Below are 20,792 nucleotides of genomic sequence, written 5' to 3'. Positions count from 1 at the left end.
TCTGGAAAATAGTTTATTTATTCATTATAGGGACAGATATATGATCAATGCCTTAGTGTAACACTAAAGAATATCATATTTGTAAGAGGAAACATGATGCTGGAAATGCAATTAAATAATACAGCATAAGCTAAGTCTGGGTAAATAAGTGAGCATGTAAGTACTGAGTACACTTGTCATGCTTCGAGAAAAGGAAGATTTTTAAATGAGACTCAAAAGAATTTAAGGCATCCATGGCAAGCGACAAAAGGATTAATACCCTGTAAAAGGCCAATAGACTCTTTTCTAATAAAACCTGCTGCTGCAAAGCCACAGATGGAGCACTCCCCAGTTACTCGGAACCCGAATCATATATAATGCTTGTGAGTAATGGCTACGTTCTTATCAACTGTGAGTTATAGGCAGATACCAGATTTATTACTTATTTGCTTTTGAGAAACAATTTTCCACCCAACCTAATGGGTTATAAATTGTCTCATTTGCAGCTATTTAATTTAAACCAGAACCTCAGTGCCTGTTAAACAAGAACATGAGAAATGACTATGTGGTGTGGCGCAATGCTAAGAGCCTACTGTTAAAACAGCTATTTCATTCAAGGCAAGGAGAAAAAAACCTAACCAACAAAATAAAATGAGGCTTTTGACCTTCAGAGCAATGAAGAAACACACAGTGGTGTTGGCCATGGCCACTCTGAAAGCTATAGAAGTAGTTCAAGTGACAATCCCGTCTTTAACGAGACACGAAACCAACATTAATAATCTTTAGTGTTATCATAGGCTGGCTGAAGAGGGGAGGAGGAGGAAATGTAGGTGAGGTGTCAAACGTGAGTGACACACGAGGGTAATAAACACAGATGCTTTCAGGGGCTGTGGAGGCTGCAACTCTGCTGAAAGACATTAAAAAAAAAAAAAAAAGGAAAGATACACTGGTTATCTCTAATTTGGCCCAGAAGTCAGAGTTAACTCTTGGTATGCCAGCAAGAGGGAGAGCAGAGATCCCACATTCTGCACTCCTGGAGAATGACTGAGGTGAGACACCAAACAGATGGCATGGCTTTCGCGACCCAGGAGGTACAAGTCAGGCTTGTCCCTTTGTGGGAAGATGATCTCAGGATCCCATTTAAGGGAAAAATCTAACAAAACGAGCCACCCACCCTCTTCCTGTGCAGGGACATCCCTTCTAGCATCTTGGAGGAAACTCCTTTCCCACTCCGAATCCAGTCAAGTTCAAGTGCTCACTTAACTCAGCTACCCTCACCCCCTCCAGCCTCAGCCAGAACTGGAGACTGCGCGGCTAAAAAAAAACAAAAAAAAAAAAAACAAAAAAAAAACGCACACCCATTTTTCTGTGCAGATGGGTGGCGGTCATTTTGCTCAGCCTCTGGGTTTCAGTCCCTACCCCTTCTGCAGCTTCCCTGGTACAGCCTGGATTCATCATTTCCATAGAAAGCCTACCCATCTCAATCCCAAGGAGAAGGGGACCAGGGACGCCAAAAGGTCTTTCCCAAATCTATCCGGAGTGGATCATTTGCCTGGAAAGGGTGTTGGCAGGGGAGCCATGGGGACCCAGGGGTCACACTATGGTCTGAAGCAGACATGAGGTAGTCACGTTGTTAGGGAAGGGTGCATAGGTTGAAGCCAGGGACGAGAAACCTGTGACACAATGACAAGCATGGGAGACAGAGAGAAAGGGACAGAGCCGCGGGAAGCTGAGAGGCATCACAGGAAAGAGAAGGGCCCTGGGATAAGGGAGCAAGGCAACAAGAGACAGATCACTAGAACAACGAAGGGGCACAGAAGAGGGGGCGGGGAGAAAGAAGATTTCCCAAACCAGGCACTTCCCATATTACAAAATTAGGTGCAGGGTTGCTCCAGGGAGAGGGGGGCTGAGCTGGGCTCCCCCAGCCTTCTGGGCCTTAGGAGGCCAGGGGGATGACGGCCATGCAGCTGCAATGTAGGCCCGCGGAGTTGACAGGCACTCAGCTCAGCCCAGCTGACGGCAGAGGGGCTGGGGCTGTCTTCGTAGACACGGCATTGGAGACACTCTCAGAGTGTAATAAAAGACTGGGTGACAAAGCTATGGCTCAAAGAGCTGGCACTGATCACTGTTATACCATCCTGCCATGGAGGATTCATTAGACCATGGTGACCGCTACACAGGGGGAGGTTTCCCAGCTCAACCAGCGCACACACGGGACTCCATACATGTCCGTCCCATGGAGCTGGTCTCAAGTCCCTCCAGCATCCCGTATGTGGAGAATATGGAGGAGTGAGTGAAGGTCTCCCCCATCCCAGCCAAAAGGATCCTAAGAGGCTCCAAAAGGCTTGTCGCTAGTACGCACATATGGCCATGCATGTCACGATCCTGAGCCACACCAGCCTTTGCTCAGGGAAGCTGAGCAGAGGTGACAGGAGCCCTGGAGAGGCTTGGGCTGACCGCTAGAGGGCACAGGGCTTTGGGCTGAGAGCTTTTTCCAGGGGCCTCCTCAAGAGAGGTGCTAGGCTGGAGGTCTGGGCAGGAGCAGGAGGCACTGGCTGCCTCTGGCAAGCAGGTGAGCCTCTCTGGCCCACTGGTTGCCTCTTCGCAGCTTTCCAGCTCCCCGCCCAGCCAGTCTGTTCCTTGAGACAGATCCACAACCCCTGAGGTGGAAGGCAGAGCCTCTGTAGGCAGGGGTTCCTCAGGTTCCAGGTCTGGGAGGTGGAAGTCAGGACTTCCTTTGGACGCACCGAAGTCGGAGTGGACAATGACCTCGGCCTCCACCTGATTCCTGCAGGCTGGGGGTGGCTTCTTTCTCCCGTTGCTCTGGCAGAGCAGAGAACAAAAGGCCAGGTGAACATCATTGAGAATGGTCATCAGAAAAATGGCCAACATATGTGGGATGGAGGAAGGCTGACTCTCCACTAGATAATATAACAAGGACTGTCCCACCTGAGATGATGCTCAGGCTCTGACAAAGGCAGGAAATAGAGAATGCCACCCATTCTGAGGGGTATCTGAGGGGTCACTCAGTTCCAGGTAAAGAAGGAACTGTCCTCAAACTGGACTTCCTGTCACCCACTCCCCTTTAGAAGCTACACGGCCTCCTGAATGCATGTCTGTCTCTGGAAAGATGGGGGGGCTTCCCTCCTGCCTCCCCCTTCCTCTCAGGACACGGACCTTTATGGCATCATACACCAGAGCCTGCAGCAATAGTGTCTGCCCAGTTCCAGCTGGAGGCAGCAGGGCACGGGTCAGAGCAGGCCTAGGACCACTGCCCTGGGGCAGCTCACAGCCTGCCCAGGAGCCTGTCCAGTTCAGGCCACCTGGTTGAGCCCAGGAGATCTGCAAAGAAGGAAGATGACAGACATGTGAGGGTCCAGGTCTGTGGACCCCTACTATCTCCAGACAGGATCCATGCTAAAGCCCCTCCCCTAGGCAGGGGTGGGCACTGGGTTGGGAGTGTAGGAAGGGCAGAATCATAACCCTAACGACACTTGATATGCAAAGCCCAAGGCTCCCATTGTAGAGGAAGGGGGAGAGATGGGAGGATTGACTATCCTCTTGGTCATGGGGGTCTCACCACAGAAGGTCCGAGGGGACCTGGCCTATGGGGTCTTACATTATCCTGGGTCCAGTCCTACTTGACTACAGCCTAAGTGATCAGGAAAGTGAGATCTGGGTGCTCCCTGGTGAAAATAAGGCTGGCTACCCTTATCCAAGGGTTAAGGAACTGCACACAGGCTTCTCTAGCTAGCCCAGGGTCTGGTGTATGTCTCATGGTCAGAAATTGTGCTCTGTCGCCCCCTGGTGTTTAGTTTGGGAATGGGTTCGTGTAGGTGAGAATGGGTTCTCACCTTTCTCTTGGAGTGGCCCCGGCAATCTGAAACGCCGCCACCCATAAGGCTGTGCACTTCAGCCTTGTCTTCCACATCTGAGGGAGGTGGGGACCAGTCCTGAGGACGGGGGTGCACCAGGGACTCCAGCTCATGGGCAGAAGGGAGACTGGGGGGCCCAAGTCGAGCTCTGGAGTACAGTGCTGGATTCCCAGAGGTGGCTGTGGAGGACAGCCCTGGGAGGGCTTCCCTGCAACAAGAACAAAGTTATGAGCCAGACAAGAGTGGATTTGGTTTCCAGGTGTGGCATGTGCAACCAGGAAGAAAGGAATACTGTCTATCCAGCCTGACCCCTCAAATGGCACCCTTCCTCATATGGAGAGGTGGGGCTTCTCCAGCCACACTGCTGGAGGCTATGAAGAAAGCACACAGCGTGGCTCCACCTGCTTTTACTGAGTGGGGAGACTGGGGTTCCCCTAAGTTCGTTCCACATTCTCATGAGAACAACGCCTCAATCGTTCATCTCAGAATACTAATAAATGTTTTCTTCTGCAGCTGAAGGTGGAACCCAGGGCCTCACATAGGCTGGGCAAACGCCACACTGAACCCACCACCTCCATAGCCCTAACTTGAACAGGCTCCATGTGCCGCAGGGAAGTATACACTCCTTTGCCCACTCCGCAACCTTCCGGGAAACCCTTTCAGTCCCGCTGGCTGGTTCACCTGTGGGAGCTCCGTCGGAGGCCGGCACACATGCAAGCCAGGAGGCAGAGCAGGCCCAGGCAGACGCCCACGATGATACCTGTGACGGAGTGCACGTCCAAGGAGTCTGGTGGGAAGGACAGAAGGACATAGCGTTCACAAATCCAGGATGGGAGGGGCTTCTGCAGAAGATGGCTAGCCCCAGTCTCACCCTTTGGGGACACCCCTCTCTCCTTCTCTTTCGTTTTTGGGTTTTTTTTTTTTTTTTTTTTTTTTTTAGATAAGGTTTCTCTAGGTAGCCTGGCTGTCCTGGAATGCACTCTGTGGACCAGGCTGGCCTCAAACTCGGCGATCTACCTGCCTCTGCCTCTGGAGTGCTGGGATCAAAGGCGTGTGCCAGCATACCTGGCTTGGAAGCTCCCTCTCTTCTGACTGGAGTATAGAAGGCTACAGAACCTCACTAAGACTCACACTAAGCCCACCATGGTCTTCCCTGGTATACACCACTTGTTTCTACTCGGAAAACTGGACTTTACAGAATCAGTTTTTCAGTGCCGTATTCTCCCACCTGCTGACAAGGGCTTTCATGGTGTATACATGTATAATGTAGGAGGGCTCTAGGTGCAGTGTGTACACATGTGTTTCTGTAATGTATGTATATGTTCATGTAGGGGGTGCACAAGTGCATGTATGTGTCCTGTGGAAGTCAGAGGTCTACATCAAAAGATTTCCTCAACCTCTCTCAGCTCCAGAGATCATCCAGTCTCTACATCCTCAGCACTGGGGTTATAGTGTAAATGGCCGCATCTACCTTTCACATGGGCGCTGAGCATTTGAACTCGGGTCCTGTTGCGCGTATGGCAGCATTTTACTAACTGAGCATCTCCTCAGTCCTAAGTGTGCTTAATACTCTATTTATAATTGTAATAATTTTCAATAGGGGGCCCTGGGCTCTTAATTGAAAGCTGTGAGTTCCCATCCAGCCTGCTGCCCACTCCCCTTCACAGAGCTCATGAGCTCCCAGAAATCTTCCAGAAAACCATCTCTCTGACAGCTTCTGACCATGACAGTCCCTCTACCAAGCTGCCACTGTCTCACCCACCCTCTACCCCCAAGGACTCCAAAGTCGAAAGAGTATAGTTTCCAAAAGCAGGGCCTTAGGAGCCAATCCAGGGGTCTTAGGGCCCCAGGGTGCCCCAAAGGCCTCCTCCCTCCTCCCTGGTACCTGAGAACGTCTCCTGGAGAGTGATCACATCCTGTAAGCGGGAGAAGGGCCCCGGTCCCACCTCTGTGCGGGCCCCCATCTTGAAGAAATACCGGGTGTCACTCTCCAGGCCATGCACTTCTGCACTGAAGATGTTTCCTAGGGTGGGGAGTGGGGAGCAAGCAGTGTGGCAGACAGAAGGCAGGGGCAGGAGGCAGAAGTACCACTGACTTGGCCCCAGACAGTAGCTTTTGCCTCTAATCCCAGAAGCCCCCAGGACGTCCTAATGAGTAACTCCATCACCTGGGAGAGGGGAAGGACATCCTTACCCTCTGTGGTGAGTAGTGTCCACTGATGCTCAGGCTGAGTGTGGTTGTTGCTGTAGAGAATTAGATACTCCACGATCTCACCATTGGGCTCCGTGGGGGGACACCAGTGTAGCCGAACAGTGGATGGTGTCAGGGGACTCAGGCGTAGGTCAGAGGGGGGTGTTGAAGGTCCTACAGTGCAGGAAAGGGGGTGGGAGGGTCAGAGACACAGCCCCGGCTGAGGGTGGCTGGAAGTTAGGGGATGAGGGAGGGCACCGTCTCCGCTTCTTCCTCCTTCACTGGACCCAGCAAATGGGTGGCACATGGGGGAGAGGCAGTGGCTACTCACGGTCAGGCAGGGTGGAGCGCTCTACTACGGAGCCAAAAGGCCCATCCATATCCACACCGTGGGACTGTACCGCAAACTCATACTTGGTGAATGGCTTCAGCCCGCCAATGAGGATGTCTTCTCCAGAGCTTCCAGGGAAATGGACAGGGCTAGTGCCCTCAGACAGGCTTCAAGCCTGGCAGAACCCCAGACAAAAGCTCCTGTCTCCAGCCAGGCCCTACTCTGGAGGGAGCTGCTCTTTGGGACCACTACCCTCCCCAACACACACACCCAGGCAATCCACAGAGAGACTGGATGTACGCTACTCCATGTCTAAACTCCAGAAGCCTTCCTGGATTAATTAATTAAGTTATTCTGCACCTGAGGGACCAATCACTTCTGAGGCATCTTTTCTTGTCTTAGTCTGTGTCTCTGTTGCCTTTCTCGGGTTGTTCTCTCAGTTAGACTAGCAGCAACTTGAGCCTTCTTCTGCATGATGGGAGGCAGAGCCCCAGCAGAAGGAAGGAAGCCTCTAGTCTTGTACTTCACTCTCACCAAACGGTGACTCATAAGACCAGATAGCTCACCCTTCTTGCTGTTACACCCTGGTCAGCAGCCAGGGAGGAAACACCTATGGAGGTCCTGGTGCACTCTTGCCACAGCTGAGCCCCTCAGCCTCTCTCCTACCGCCCCTGCTGCCTCCCCTTGCTGATACCTGGTATAGTAGGTGACCAGGGAGGCATTCCTGAGTCCCCAAGGACCAAACCGCACAGTGTAGTTGACAATCTTGACGGTGGTAAAGTCTGGCTTCTTCCACCGAAGCCAGATGGAGGTGGAACTGTTTGGCTCCGCGTGAATGTGGGCAGGAGGCAGGGGCGGCCCCCTCTGGATAGGCAGGTCTAGAAGGGAAATCAAAGCGTGGTGGGAGGGGACAGGCACTCATCGTCCCAAGAAGCTTTATTTGATCTTTTTCCTTCTTATTTTTGAGACAGAGTCTCATTATGTAGTAACCCAGGCTGGCCTCTAACTCTCCATCCTCCTGCCTCTGCCTCTCTAGTGTAGGGGTTGTAGCTGTGTGCTACCATGACTGCCACTGGCTCTCTCTTTGGACCCTGTGAGTTGGGTGGCATTATTCCCACTGCAACTGAGGCACCCAAGAATTGAAGTGGTTTTTCCCCCTAAGGTCACACCCAGAGCAACTATGAATCATCATTGACAAGTATGTGACAAAGAAAGCATGCCATGGCTCGTGAGCCAGGCTTGGTTGAAATTCCGTTTCTGCCTCTTACTAGCTGTGTGACTTTAGAGAAGTTGCACGATCTCTCTGTGCCTCCATTTCCAGTCCTTATATGGATCTGATGACAGTACCTATGTCTTGAGGTTCTTCATTTTTCTTTAATTTATTTAAAATTTAATTTTAATTTTTTTGGTTATTTATTTATTATGTATACAGTATTCTGTCTGCTTGTATGCCTACAGGCCAGAAGAGGGCACCAGACATCATTACAGATGGTTGTGAGCCACCATGTGGTTGCTGGGAATTGAACTCTGGACCTTTGGAAGAGCAACCACTGAGCCATCTCTCCAGCCCCCAATTTTTTGGTTTTTTGAGACAAGATTTCTCAGTAGCTATGAAGCCAGTCCTGGAACTTGCTCTGTAGACCAGGCTGGCCTTGAACTCAGAGATCCACCTGCCTCTGCCTCCCAAGAGCTAGGATTAAAGACGCGCGCCACCACTGCCTGGCCACACATGTATTTGTTATGTGAAGGAAAGGGAGTGGGTGTGCCACGCTGTGCCTGTGGAGGTCAGAGGACAACTTGGGGGAGCCTGGGAACCAAACTCAGGCCAGCTGGCTTGCAGCAAGCCCTTCATCTGCTGAACCATCTCATCGGCCCCTCACGGAAGTTCTAATGAAGTTAAATTAATATTTACAATGCAGGTAGAAAACTGCCTGGTGTAGTGTATACTGTTTCCTGACAACTATTTGATTTTATGCCTATCTAATAAATAAACTCCAAGAGAACGAAGTTTATTTGTGTTGTTCAACAGTAAATTTCCAGAACAGAGCTGGTACATGGTGGATACTTATTAAAATACTGGCTCAATGAAAAGAAATGAACTGTCTGGAATTAGGACCCAGGTTTCTTTGCTTCTGAGTGTCAGGATGGATCCTCAAGGTGACAAGGCGGGGCCACAGGGCAGCACAACACAGTGGACCACCCTTCCTTGGGAGGCAGGGTGCTGGGCCCTAGTTAGTCTAGGCTTTGTGTGGCCTTAGACGAGTCCCTTTGCTTCTTTGACCCTTGTGACACTGAGACAGGATGCTGTCACCTATAACATTCACTATTAAGAACAGTGAAATTAGCCTGGGGGGGGGCGCATGCCTTTAATCCCAGCACTTGAGAGGCAAACATAGGTGGATCTGAGTTTGAGGCCAGCCAGGACAACCAGGGGTACACAAAGAAACTCCTTGTCTCAAAAAAGCAAAAACAAAGCAAAAAGAGAGCTGTGAAATTGCTGGGCTGAGTGGGGCAGGCCTTCAGTCCCAGCACTCGGGAGGCAGAGGCAGGTGGGTTTCTGTGAGTTCAAGGCCAACCTGGTCCACATAGTTTCAGGACAATCAGAGCAACGTAGTGAGACCCTGCCTCGAGAAAAACAAAACAAACAAACAACAACCAAACCAAACCCCCTGCCCCCAAAACATGGAGCAGTGAGATAGTTTAGTGGGTAAAGGTTGCCGAACCTGAGGACTTGAATTTGATCCCCAGAGCCCACGAGACGGAAGAGAATCAGATATTCTTCTCACCCCCACAAGTGCACACAAAATAAACAAAATGTAATAAAAATTAAAAAAATAATTTAAAAATTGAGATTACATCCAAACAAACTTTAAAATATTTTAAGTAAGCTTATGATTTATTCTGAGCAGAAGCAATACGCCAGGAGAGGGGAGAGATGGCTCAGCAGTTAGGAGCATTTACTGTCCTTCTAAAGAATCTGGGTTCAATCCCCAGTACCCACATGGCGGCTCCCAACTATCTGTATCTCCAGTCTCAGTAGATTCAGTCCCAGTAGGTTGAATGTTGGAGCCAGGGATCAGGCATCGAGCATGGGGTTTCCTAAACTTTTTCACACTCTCCCCGTTTGCCCGGCTTAGCTTGAGAATGAGGGGCTTGTCTGACAGCAGGAGGACTCCTGCCGGGGAGAGTGAGCAGGAGTGGATGTGGCACATACACTGCCTGCTGGCTGATAGGGAAAAGGGGAAAGAGGCTTTCACAACCCCCCTGCCGCCTCCTCACCTGGCGTGGGCGCCTTCTCAGTCTTGCCTTTCCATACAGCTGCGTAGCCGTCCTCGTGTTTGTTGAAAGCTACGAGCTTCACCTCGTACAGCCTGCCAGGGACTGGGGAAGGCCACAGGGGTCACTCTCCCTGCACCCCGCTTGCCCAGCTCACATGACCCTCCCACGCCCAGGCCTGCTCACCTAGCTGAGTCAGTTCATACTGCTTCACTTTCTTCTTGAGCCTCACGGGTCCCACGTCCCAAGCCTGGTCTCCTCGGCCCCCTGGGGGGCGGTCACCGTCTGCCTCTTCCTCTGCCCCCACCTCACGCCAGTAGAGTTTGTATCCAGAAATCTGGGTGGGGTGAGGGGGCGGCTGCCATGACACCACCAGGGATTCCATCTTTGCCCTCACCTTCAGTTCTGCAGGGGCAAAGGGAACTGGGGGCAGAGGGAGATGATGGGGACAAGGGGAAGAGAATGAGGAGTGAGGACGTCAGGAACCTGACTAGGCAGGGGCAGAGCACAGCCCAGAGTTAAGCCAGGGCTTTCCCTGCTGCTCCATTCTGCCACCTCCCGGTGGTTTTGAGCACTGCATGCTAGCTGTGAGGGTGCGCCTGCAAGGCATGCACAAAAGAGACGGCAGGGGGCGCGTCTGTCAGAGGGAACAGAGGGGCTTCTGCTAGTCTCTTGAAGAAATAAATAGAGACAAGGGGCTGCTGAGGTAAGGAAAAAGGTCTGAAACCATTAGAGTGAGGAGCCCTACTCGGAGCCCAAGAATAGAAGGCTGGCTATGTGTAAGACATTGTTTCAAACACTTCGTATATGCATTTTAAAATTTTTAGGTATTTATGTTTGTGTGTGTATGTGGAGGTCAGTGGACAAATTGTGGACTCATTTATTTCCTTCCACCATATAGCTTCTGGGGGAGACAATGGGAGTCTGATCCTCTGAAAAAAGAGCAACCCCTTTACTAGCTGGGCCATGTTGGCAGCCCTTCATTCTTATAACTCTATAATCCAGTAAAAGCAAAACAAAACAAAGCAACCGGGCGGTGGTGGCGCATACCTTTAATCCCAGTACTCGGGAGGCAGAGGCAGGTGGATCTCTGTGAGTTCGAGGCCAGCCTGGTCTACAAGAGCTAGTTCCAGGACAGGCTCCAACACTACAGAGAAACTCTGTTTTGAAAAACAAAAAACAAACAAATAAAAAACAAAACAAAAACAAACAAACAAAAAGCTATTATCTATATTTTACAGGTAGAAACTGAGCTCAGGATGTCAAGTAACTTTCCAGATGTCTGAAAACAGTGGTCAACTTTGTGGGCATTAAATCACTCTACCACTGGGCCTCTGGCAAAACCACCTACCATGTAATGGACTCCTCCCTTCCTTCCTTTGAAACAGAACTTCATGCATCCCAGGCTGGCCCCAAACTCATTATGTAGGTAAGGCAGATCTTGAATTTCTGATCTTTCTGCTGGGACACAGGCATGTGCCACCATGCCGGGTTTGTGCAGTGCTGGGGATCGAACCTAGGGTTTTGTGCATGCTAGGCAAGCGTTCTAACAAGTGAGCCATATTCTCAGCCCATGGAGTTCCTACTCTGTGCCAACCACTTTATGTATAATTGCATTACTGACCCTGCCTCCCCTTATAGTATTAATGAAGCTTTACAGATGTGAATTGTCAAAGGTCACAAAGGGAACAGAGAGATACCCGAACTCAGCCCTTCACTCCTACACCCAGGCTTCCCTGATGCATCCAATGTGTGTGGCGGGGGAGGGGGCAGGTGGAGGAAGGTGACAATTAGGTCTGGGGTTCCAAGGCCACAGAACACCCTCCCCCACTGTCTGGTCTGCCCCTGAAGCTCCATACCATGGCTCTGGTTGTGCATGCCAGGTGTCCTGTGCTGCATCCACTGGGAAGGGACTCCGTAGCCAGCCCCCGTGCCGGCCGAAATCCGGACTCGGTATACCTTGTTCGGCTGAAGTGAGTTTAACGTAAGCTGTGTCTCATTCCCGGGTACCTCAGTGGAGAAAACCTGATCTTCTGGGACAGAAGAGATGGCTGCTGGGTGTCCTTCATCTGGGGACCATGATCTCTAAACTTACCACACTGGCTCTTACACTTAGGCCCCTGAGGTCCTCTGGGCACTGACCCCTCAGCTGGAGGCAGGCTCCATGCCTCCAGGCTGACCCTGGGGCCTCTAGCTCCAACTGCTAAAGCCCATTAGTCTTGGTTCAGAGTGGAAAGACCATGGTGTGTTTTCTCCTTTTTGTTTATGGTCAAAACAGCCAGTACACACCCCTTGTGCAGTCCCGATGGCTAGCCAAGGGCACCCTGCTGTCAGGAGCCCTGACTGCTACCTTGGGTCAGCCTCCCGCCTCTCTTTTTAGCTTTACTCTGACCCTAGCCTCTTTTTTTCTGCACTCCCCATTACTTTTAGAACCACATCAGCGCCCCTAGACCATCACCATATGCCCAACAAGAACACCCCACGCTCCACGGGCACACCCGTAGCAGTCCGTCTCTGCTCTGGTGCTTAAACTAAAAGGGTTCCAAGGATCAACTAGGTGAACAGCTTGTTTCACAGAAAGGAAACTGAGTCAGAGGCTCCGCTGGCTATACACATGGCACCTCCTTATCTCGTTTCCGTTTTTTCTTCCCTTTTCCTCTATGGCCTCCCTGTAATGGGATTACCAGCAGGCACCACCACCGTGCCAGACTGGGGTTGAACTCAGGTCCTTGGGCTTGCACAAGTACTTTATGCATTGAGCTATCCCTCTAGCCTCCCATTGCTCTTTTCCAGAGCTTTCCCATGCCCTGCTGGGACTTACTCCCACAGACTCCCCTATTTGGGGGAGAACCTCCTTTCCCACTGGCAGCTCCCCATTGCCCCAGCCCCACTCACCTTCCTTTCCCAAGCCGTACTCTATCTTGTACTTCACCACCTGGCCGTGGCTCAGGCCCGAAGGCAGGGGCAGCCATGCCACCCTGATGTCTGAGGGGTTGGGGCTGGACAGGGCAAGCTGGGGTGCCGCACTGGGGACTGAGACAGAAGAACGCTGGCATGAGCTCTGCTCCACTGACAGGGGAGCCGAGGTCAGGAGTGGTCAGAGACTTGCCCGGGTCACACAGCAACTCAGGAGCAGGCCCAGGATCAGAGGGAGGGAAGGGAGCCTCTCGGGAGCCCCAAGCTGGAGGAGGAGGAGACATCCTTCCTACCCCCAGGCTAGAGGACAGTGTTGGCCAGAAGATTTTATATTCAATGGCTGAATGGTACACAGGTATAAGAAAGGAGGGCTGTAAAATATGGGAACTCACGAGAGCGGGGTTCAGATCCCAGCTGTCCTACTGACCTTGGGCAAGTCACTTTCATTTTCTGATCCTCAGTTTCCCCATTTTACACGGGGAAGAAGAAACCCTGCCCACTCCTTTACAGGGCACAAAAGACATCACAAGGTAAGGAAGAGGTCCTTGGGGTACACAGTCTCTGGGTAGGGATGTCCTTGGGTTCCAGGCCACTGCAGGTTCAGAGGTCCTACCATCATCCAGTGTATGCACCAGGGCTGGGCTGGAGGTGCGGCTGGCCCCTAGCTGGGAGTAGGCCACCACGTAGAATTCATAATCCGTGTTGGGCTCCAGGTCCCGAACCTGCAGCTCTGTGGTGTCATTGTTCACTGCAAACTGGTACTCCACGTTGTCCACTCCTGAGGTAGTGGCACAGGAGACAAAAGGACTGTCACAGCCCTTTCACTTCAAGTCTTACCAGTCGGGAGTTGGTCTGGGGATCCTAACGGTCTATGTATAGCTAAATCGTGGAAGACAGTCTAGGCTGAAGGGTATAAAGGCCCTCGCCATTTAGTCTACCCATTGTATTAATTCCAGAACTGGTCAGGAAGTTCCTTGTGCTGTCTAATTAAGCAGTTACCACTGCAGTTAGTTAACTAGGGTTAACATTAACCCTGTAAAGGCAAGCATCCTCTCAGGGGGAGTACATGCACACTCCGAACTCTAATACTAGATCACCCCATCCACAGAGGTCCCCACCAGGCAATCTAACCCGTGGTTGCTCTAAGTGCGGCCACTTGGTCTTGAGTATACATACCCCTTGCCTTTTGGTAATGAAGGGAGAAGCCAATGATTTGCTCGCTGTGCAGTTCAGGCCGCTCCCAGGCCACCAGCACAGCGGAGCTGCTCAGAGGCGTGGCCGTAACCCGAGTGGGGGCGCTGGGAAGCCCCTCGCGCACCACCACCGCCAGGGGCGCAGCCGCACACGCGGTTCCAGCGCTGTTCTCTGCTATGCACTGGTAGTAGCCGGCGTCCTGCAGGCCGATCTGCGTGATGACCAAGCTGCCACCACCGCCCTGCACCTTGACGCGCCCGTTGGGTCTCAGCGGTGCCCCGTCGTGCAGCCAGCGCAGCGTGGGTCGTGGCTCCCCCGACGCGCGGCACACGAACCGCGCGGTGCTGGCACGCGTCCTCGACAACGCCTCTGGCGCTTGCGAGATAGCAGGAGCCCCTGAGGACAGGAGGGAGTCTCTGATAAGAGGTTGGTCCTTCCCTAAGCGTCCCAACACCGCGCCCCCAGTCTCTCCCTGAGGTCCTCTCCCCTAGTCACCTGGGCCAAGCTCGGGTCCACCAGCCTGCCCGCTTGCCCTGGTCCCTCCTGGGATAGCTCTCTTCTCTTCCAGCGCCTAACATCGAACCCACACTCCTGCTACAGCCTTCCGGGTGATGGCTTTGCAGGCAAGAGCTACCATGTCCAGATTCTGGCTTCTATCATCCCACTATCTCCTCCCATAACCTCACCCCATTCCAGCTCACCCACTCTCTCCCTCTCCATCATTCAAACCAGGCTCTACATACCCCTCTCCATCCCTGTCTCAACTCTTCCCCACTCTATCCTCCATCTTTATTTATTTATTTATTTATTTATTTATTTATTTATTTATTTATTAGGTATACAGTGCAGGCCAGAAGAGGGTACCAAGACTCATTACAGATGGCTGTAAGCCACCATATGGTTGCTGGGGATTGAACTCAGGACCTTTGGAAGAGCAGGCAAAGCTCTTAACCACTGAGCCATCTCTCCAGCCCTCTATCCTCCATCTTGAAGCCAGTCTTCAACAGTCACCATGAGTAAATAAAGATTCCTTCCATGGATGTTACCTCTCCACGCTTCATCTTCTGGTAACCCCCTCTCCTCCCTCTGACACCCAATGTCCCTAGTGTCCCACAGCTCCAAGACTCACCCAGCACTCTGAGCTCAGCTGCAGCGGTGGCGAAGTCGCGAGTGCGGGGCTTGTTGGCTCGGCAGACATACACACCAGAGTGTCGGGGCTGCGCACTGGCGATGAGTAGATTGGTCCGGCCCAAAACGATGACATCCGTGGAGATAGGCTTCCCATCTGGGAAGAGAGAAGGAGCAGGTTGGAGGGGGACTCTGGGGCCGTCCCTCCACGCCTTCTCCAATTAAGGGGATCCTCCCCACCCTCCCGGACAAAGCAGGATCACAGTGACTGGCTTGAAACCCAGTTCCTCTGGTCCCAGTTCCTAGACCTAGAACTCTGATCCCGAGATAGATGTGAGATGAGAGACGGGAGGTGGGCCTCTGGTGGGTGGGGCATGCATTTAATACAGCCTTCTTTTTTGGTGTTCTATTTTTTGTGTTTTGAGACAGAGTTTTTTTCTGTGTAGCCCTGGTTTTCTGGAACTCACTCTGTAAACCAGGCTGGCCTTGAACTCAGAGATCTGCCTCCCTCTGTGCTGGGATTAAAGGCATAGTGTTCTGTCTGCATGTATATCTGCAGGCCAGAAGAGGGCAGGGAATTGAACTCAGGACCTCTGGAAGAGCAGTCAGTGCCCTTAACCTCTGAGCCATCTCTCCAGCCCCTCCAACCCCATTCTTTACACTTTATTATTGCATGAATGTGTATACATGTTGGGCATGCTCAAATGTGCTTACGGAGGTAAAGAACAACTTTGTGGAGTTCGTTCTCTCCTTCCATCTTTAGGTAGCTTCTGACTTGGAGCCTGTGAGACACTGTACCATCCCGACCACTCCCCCAACTCTTGCCTCTTCCCTCCGCACTCACCCTGTCGGACCCAGGACACAAAAGGCGTGGGGTCAGCAGAAGCCACACACTCCATCACTACACTCTGTCCAGACACTACTGTGGTGTTCTCAGGGGCTGCCACAATGACCACATCTTGGCCCCTGCTAGCCTCCAAGGACCCTGGAGAGACAAAAGAAGGACGGGGTCTACCTGCCACCTGCTGCTCCTGTGATGGCCGAGGCAGGGGAGCAGGTGGCATCAAGATTCCTTATGTCGGAAGTGAGGAAACAGCTACCAAGTTCAAAAGAGCTGACCTGGGCCTCAGGGCTTATCTTGGAGTCAGAAGAAAGCTCTCCGACACAAATGAATCCCCCCTCAAATGACTGGGCAGATCACACCCATATTTCCTCCCAAATCCATCCTACCCGTCCTCTGCCTTGGATCCAGCACTCAGTTCTAGATCTACCATTACCTAGACCGATAAGGCTTTATGTGAGTTAGGCAGGTCCCTTTCCCAAAGTGCCTGGGGTGGGGGTGGGGTCCTAAGTGCAAAAGCAAGTGTTGGACTCCAATTTTTAGCCAGAAGCTTTGCGTTGTGTTTTCTTTGTCCAATACTCTGTACGCACCGCAGAATAGTGAACACCTCGTTTGTCCAGCAGGGGGAGGCAGAGACCCAGTGCAGAAGAGAGCGCAAAGATCTCCCTGAGCAGCGGTCTAGAGAAACCCAGGGAGGAGAGGATGGGACCAGCGAAGGGGAGGAATGGCACAAGTGAGCGACCTTGGGGGAGGCTTGAAGTGAGATCTGTTGAGCAGCTGCTGAGCGCCACAAACTGTGCATTCCCATCTAAGCTATTATTCTCACCCCTCTGAGCTGGACATTTGATCGCCAGTCCAGGGCCACACTGAGGGATAAGGATTCAAAACAGGTCTTTGTGACCCAAAACCAGGGGGTGCCCTTGCCCCTATCTAATCCCGGCAGGAGCCTTTCAAAGAAAAGCAGAAAAGGGACTCACAAAACGGCTCAACAGCTAAAGACACTTGCCACCAAGCCAGAGACATAAGTCAGATCCCAGGAACCCACTTAGTGGAAGGAGACACTGACTTCTCCAAATTGTTGTCTGTTTGTGTCATGGACGTGTGCACAAACACACAAAAACAAATGTAAAAAATTGAGGAAAAAAGAAAGGCAGAAAGAAAAGGATCGGCGTGCAAGTGGCAAAGAGCCAGACTCACAGTATATGAAACAGAGAGTGGGGCAGTTAGGGCACCTGAGGGGCGGAAGGGAACCAGAGACTGTGGGGGCATTGACACTCCTCCTTTGATACCTCGCCTGCTCACCAGTTCCTACCTAATTCTAGGAAACATATATACCCGGTGAGAAGGAAGGACCCCTCCACTGGAAGTTGGGGTTTGGTTCTCGAACCCCAGTTCTGTCCTCATGTAGAACTACTACCCAATCATTTGTCTGAAGATCTTGCCTGATCTCTTTCATTCCCAAGATGGCTGTCCCCAGAAAGCTTCAGGTTTTCTGTTCACCTATCCCCTTACCTCTGAGGGCCACACTCAGTAAAGCCTCGTGGCTGAAGCGTTGGCGGGCTGAATTGGTGGCCACGCAGCGGTAGGAGCCTGTGTCACTGTCCTGGACATCCAGGATCTGGAGGACGCCATTGGGAAGAATGATAAGCCTTGAGAAGGAGCAGAAGGAGCCTGTGAGGTGGGGGAGGGCATGTACGAGATGGCCCACAGTGACAGAAGTGCAAATTCAAACTGTAAGATCTGGCCAAGACCAGAAGATTTAGTGACAGCTCAGGTGGGTGAGGAAATCGAGGAAGGTACAATTGTCTGACAGCTGTCACTGAGTATTTCCTCCTTCCTGGGCAAGCTCACACAGTTCAGCAACAAGGAGGTTTTCATCCAGCCCTGGCACTTCTTGGAGTCTATCAAGTGAGTCCCAGACGTGTGCACAAACATAAGCCAGTGTTTGCTGCACCCCCTTTCCGCAAGACCAGAGGCTGGAAACTGTTGGGCCTGACCCGAGTTCACAGGTTTGGGAACTTCCTGAAATGGGACGCAGCAGGGCCAGGAGCCATCTGCACAGTGTGCTTTGGTGTCACAGAATAACATGAGTGGAGACTAAAATTCTTACCGGTTTGTGTGTGAACTGAATGTTCCTGTAAACAGAGGTTGTCTTTGGGGAGGGGACCTGGGAGCCTGGAAGCTGGGTGTATAAGGAACTTATTTTTATTATGCACACACACCCTTTTAACAATTTGGATTTTTAAAGAATTATGTATGTGTAGGTGTGTGCAAGTGTTAGTCAGGTGTCTGCAGACCAGGAGAGGGCTGAGATTACAGATGGAGCTGGAGTTACGGACAGTCTGGAGCAGCCTGATATGGATGCTGAAAACTAAACTCAGGTCCTCTGGAGGGGCAGTACACATTCTAACTTCTGAGCCATCTCTTTGCCAGCCCCCCCCCATTAATCTCTTACTGTATTTTCTTTTCCTCCCCACCACCAAGAAAAACTCCCTTATCCCCTTATCTCATTTGACCCTCAAAAGAATCACAACCTCCATTTTATGGTAACAAAACAGAATCTCAGATTAGGATGTTCACCCAGGATCTTCAAGCTGGGGCAGTTAAACCCTGAAACCAGGGTCTTGGGATGTGGCTCAGTTAAGTAGAGTGCTTATCTAGTGTGCACCAGGCCCTAGCTTCCATCTTCAGCACTGTATAAACCAGCAATGCTCCATGCCTGCAATTACAGCACTAGGGAGGTGAAGGCAGGAGGATGAGAAGTTCAAGGTCATCCTGTAAATACGTAGTGAGCTTGAGGCCAGCCTAGATGACGTGACACCATACCACAAAACCAAAACATCTTGAATCCAGGTCTGTTCAGCCCACTACTCATAGCTAGGGAGGCCAATGGGAAGGAATGGGCGTGGTTTCCCGCAGGTCCCATCCAGCAATCTACACAGCAGTTTGGAGGGCCAGGAGGGATGAGGGCATTGTTACCTGCCCTCCTGGGTAGAGGGTTGAGGAGGCCAGGAGACCTTGCTTGAGAAATCTGAAGCAGGAGGGTTGTGAGGGTGGGCACTGAGTATGCTCAACCAAGCAGGAGGTGATGATGTCTTCTACAGGGTCAGCTCCAGGTGGTGACAATCTTAGGTGTACAGACTGGGTGGAGTCAGAGGGGGCAGGGCAGTTGTGTGCTGGAGGAAGCCCCTTTGCTCCTGGAGAAGCAGGGACTGAGAAAACCTAACTGCCGGAGAAGTGGAGTGGCCCAGGGACTGAAGAAGGGTCTTGGGAGACATTCTGGACAGGTTCTTAGAAACCTGCCGCAACAGTATGACTCCTTTCCCTGTCCCCCAGGTGAATCCCTGACCCCCACATAACCTCTGACCTCAGCTCCAGATCCACAAGCGCTAAGGTAGAGAGGTGGGGGCAGTGGAGCAGGACGGAATGCAGGGAAGTATCTGGGCTGGTACCCAACCCGCTGTCTTGAGAAAATGAGGTAGAACAAGCAGGTGCCTGGTGAGACCCCCTCATGCCAGACTCTACCTAGCATGCTGTGTTCCGCAGCCTTTTCTCTTCTCTCCATCCTCCAGCCAGACAGTGCTCAGCTAATTGCCTCCCCTGTCTAACCCTAACGGTCTCGGTCCTGCCAGGAAAATGGTGTACCAAGCGCCAAGAGCAAATCTGTTCCTTGAACTTCACTTCGTGTGCATGAGTGGACATTTTCCTTCCTCAGGCACAGGGCTGTAGTTGCAGCCAGAGGTGAGGTGGGACCCTGCCTGCTCACGGCTGTCTAAACCTTTTCTGTTTTTGCTACAGAGTGGTTTTGGAAGCTCTGATTCTGGGAAGATGTCCCAGATGTATTGGTTAGTAGGGGAGAAGTCACAAAGTATTGCTTAGGAGGAAATTCTAGTTTTGGAAAACAGATAAACAATAGGTTGGGATGGATGAAGAAAAAGCCAAGGTTAGTGAAGCTTGTGTAGTGCATGGGGTTTCCTCTGTGAGGGGGACTAGTAGGGATTCTTACTAGTTGAGCTTTACAAAATGAGATAAATAATTATTTGCCATAGGTTATCACAGGCTGGTCTTAAACTCATTCCATGCAGCTGGGGATGAGCCTGAACTTCTGATCCTCCTGCCTCAACCTTCCAAATGCTGGGACAGGACGTTCTCAAATGCGAAACATCAAACTGTGTGCCTTTCCCCCTGTTTTGTGACGGAGGGCGTCAGCACACAAGCACCAGTGTAGAGGGGTGAGAGAACCGGTTCTCATGCGTGTCACTGTAGCGAGTGATATGATGTGTCTGTGCAACAGGGTTCTCGTCTGGAAAAAGGGCCCAGTGAGGCCCGGCCTGCAAGCTTCACAGCCCTGACCCTCTTCCCATGAGCTCACATTCTACAGGGACAGAGACACTGTAAATTACCAGCTCCAAACACATCTATACAGGTATGAACCTCATATATATTTCAAAGGACCTGGATGGAATACTCAAAACATTAGTGGCTTCTCTTCTCATTCCATAAAGTTGTGTATTTTGGCATAAATCTTAACATAAATTCAATTTTTAGTCTCATTCATGACTGGCTCCTATGGAAGAAAAAGTATCCCCTTTTAGTAGAAATTTGTGGAAGTGGAGCTGGGCTGTAGCTCAGCTGGTAGAGTAGACACAGACAGAAGCCTGGGTTCGATCCGCAGCACCTTGTGAACAGGCCACGGTGGCTCACGCCTGCAGTCCCAGCGCTGGGAAAGTAGGGAGTTGGGGAATTAGGAGTTCAAGGCCAGTCTAAGCTCCTGAGATTCTGCCTTTAAATAAGTAATCAAGTACGTAAATAAATAAATAGTAAATGTCAGGGAATTGCCTTGAGGTTTAGCGCTATCATTGGTTGGAGAATATGTGCTTTCCCCCCGCCCCCACAGGGTACCCCTGTGCTGCAGATGCTCAGTTTACAATCTCCTATAACCACTGGGCTGTGTTTATGACTATCGTATTTGTACATCTGGGCACGTGCAAAAATACATACCTTGGCCTAAATCAAGTTGCTGTTTTAGACATTTCTTTATTCCCTGACACAATGTGCTAGG

General features: G+C 51.4%; 1 protein-coding gene across 2 annotated transcripts in view; it reads right to left on the bottom strand.

Annotated features, from left to right (window-relative positions):
* The window catches only part of Igdcc4 (immunoglobulin superfamily DCC subclass member 4), a 35,326-nt gene continuing 14,534 nt past the window's right edge, over positions 1–20,792 (bottom strand). The window contains exons 4-20 of one of the 2 annotated variants that reach the window (XM_048423809.3): positions 17,243–17,379; positions 15,734–15,874; positions 14,891–15,046; positions 13,744–14,157; positions 13,181–13,345; positions 12,547–12,684; positions 11,511–11,684; positions 9,838–10,074; positions 9,655–9,756; positions 7,070–7,253; positions 6,376–6,503; positions 6,048–6,218; positions 5,740–5,877; positions 4,536–4,641; positions 3,834–4,062; positions 3,157–3,321; positions 1–2,802 (exon numbers count right to left, since the gene is read on the bottom strand). In XM_048423809.3, coding sequence (XP_048279766.3) covers positions 2,386–2,802; positions 3,157–3,321; positions 3,834–4,062; positions 4,536–4,641; positions 5,740–5,877; positions 6,048–6,218; positions 6,376–6,503; positions 7,070–7,253; positions 9,655–9,756; positions 9,838–10,074; positions 11,511–11,684; positions 12,547–12,684; positions 13,181–13,345; positions 13,744–14,157; positions 14,891–15,046; positions 15,734–15,874; positions 17,243–17,379 — 3,202 coding nt within the window. In that variant the 3' untranslated portion in view covers positions 1–2,385. The remainder of the gene's footprint in view (positions 2,803–3,156; positions 3,322–3,833; positions 4,063–4,535; positions 4,642–5,739; positions 5,878–6,047; positions 6,219–6,375; positions 6,504–7,069; positions 7,254–9,654; positions 9,757–9,837; positions 10,075–11,510; positions 11,685–12,546; positions 12,685–13,180; positions 13,346–13,743; positions 14,158–14,890; positions 15,047–15,733; positions 15,875–17,242; positions 17,380–20,792) is intronic. The other variant, XM_048423810.3, reaches the window with a different exon arrangement.

The sequence above is a fragment of the Myodes glareolus genome, chromosome 4 (assembly GCF_982192425.1).
Source record: "Myodes glareolus chromosome 4, mMyoGla1.1, whole genome shotgun sequence".
In the NCBI taxonomy this organism is placed as follows: domain Eukaryota; kingdom Metazoa; phylum Chordata; class Mammalia; order Rodentia; family Cricetidae; genus Myodes; species Myodes glareolus.
This window is presented reverse-complemented; position numbering and strand designations above follow the sequence as displayed.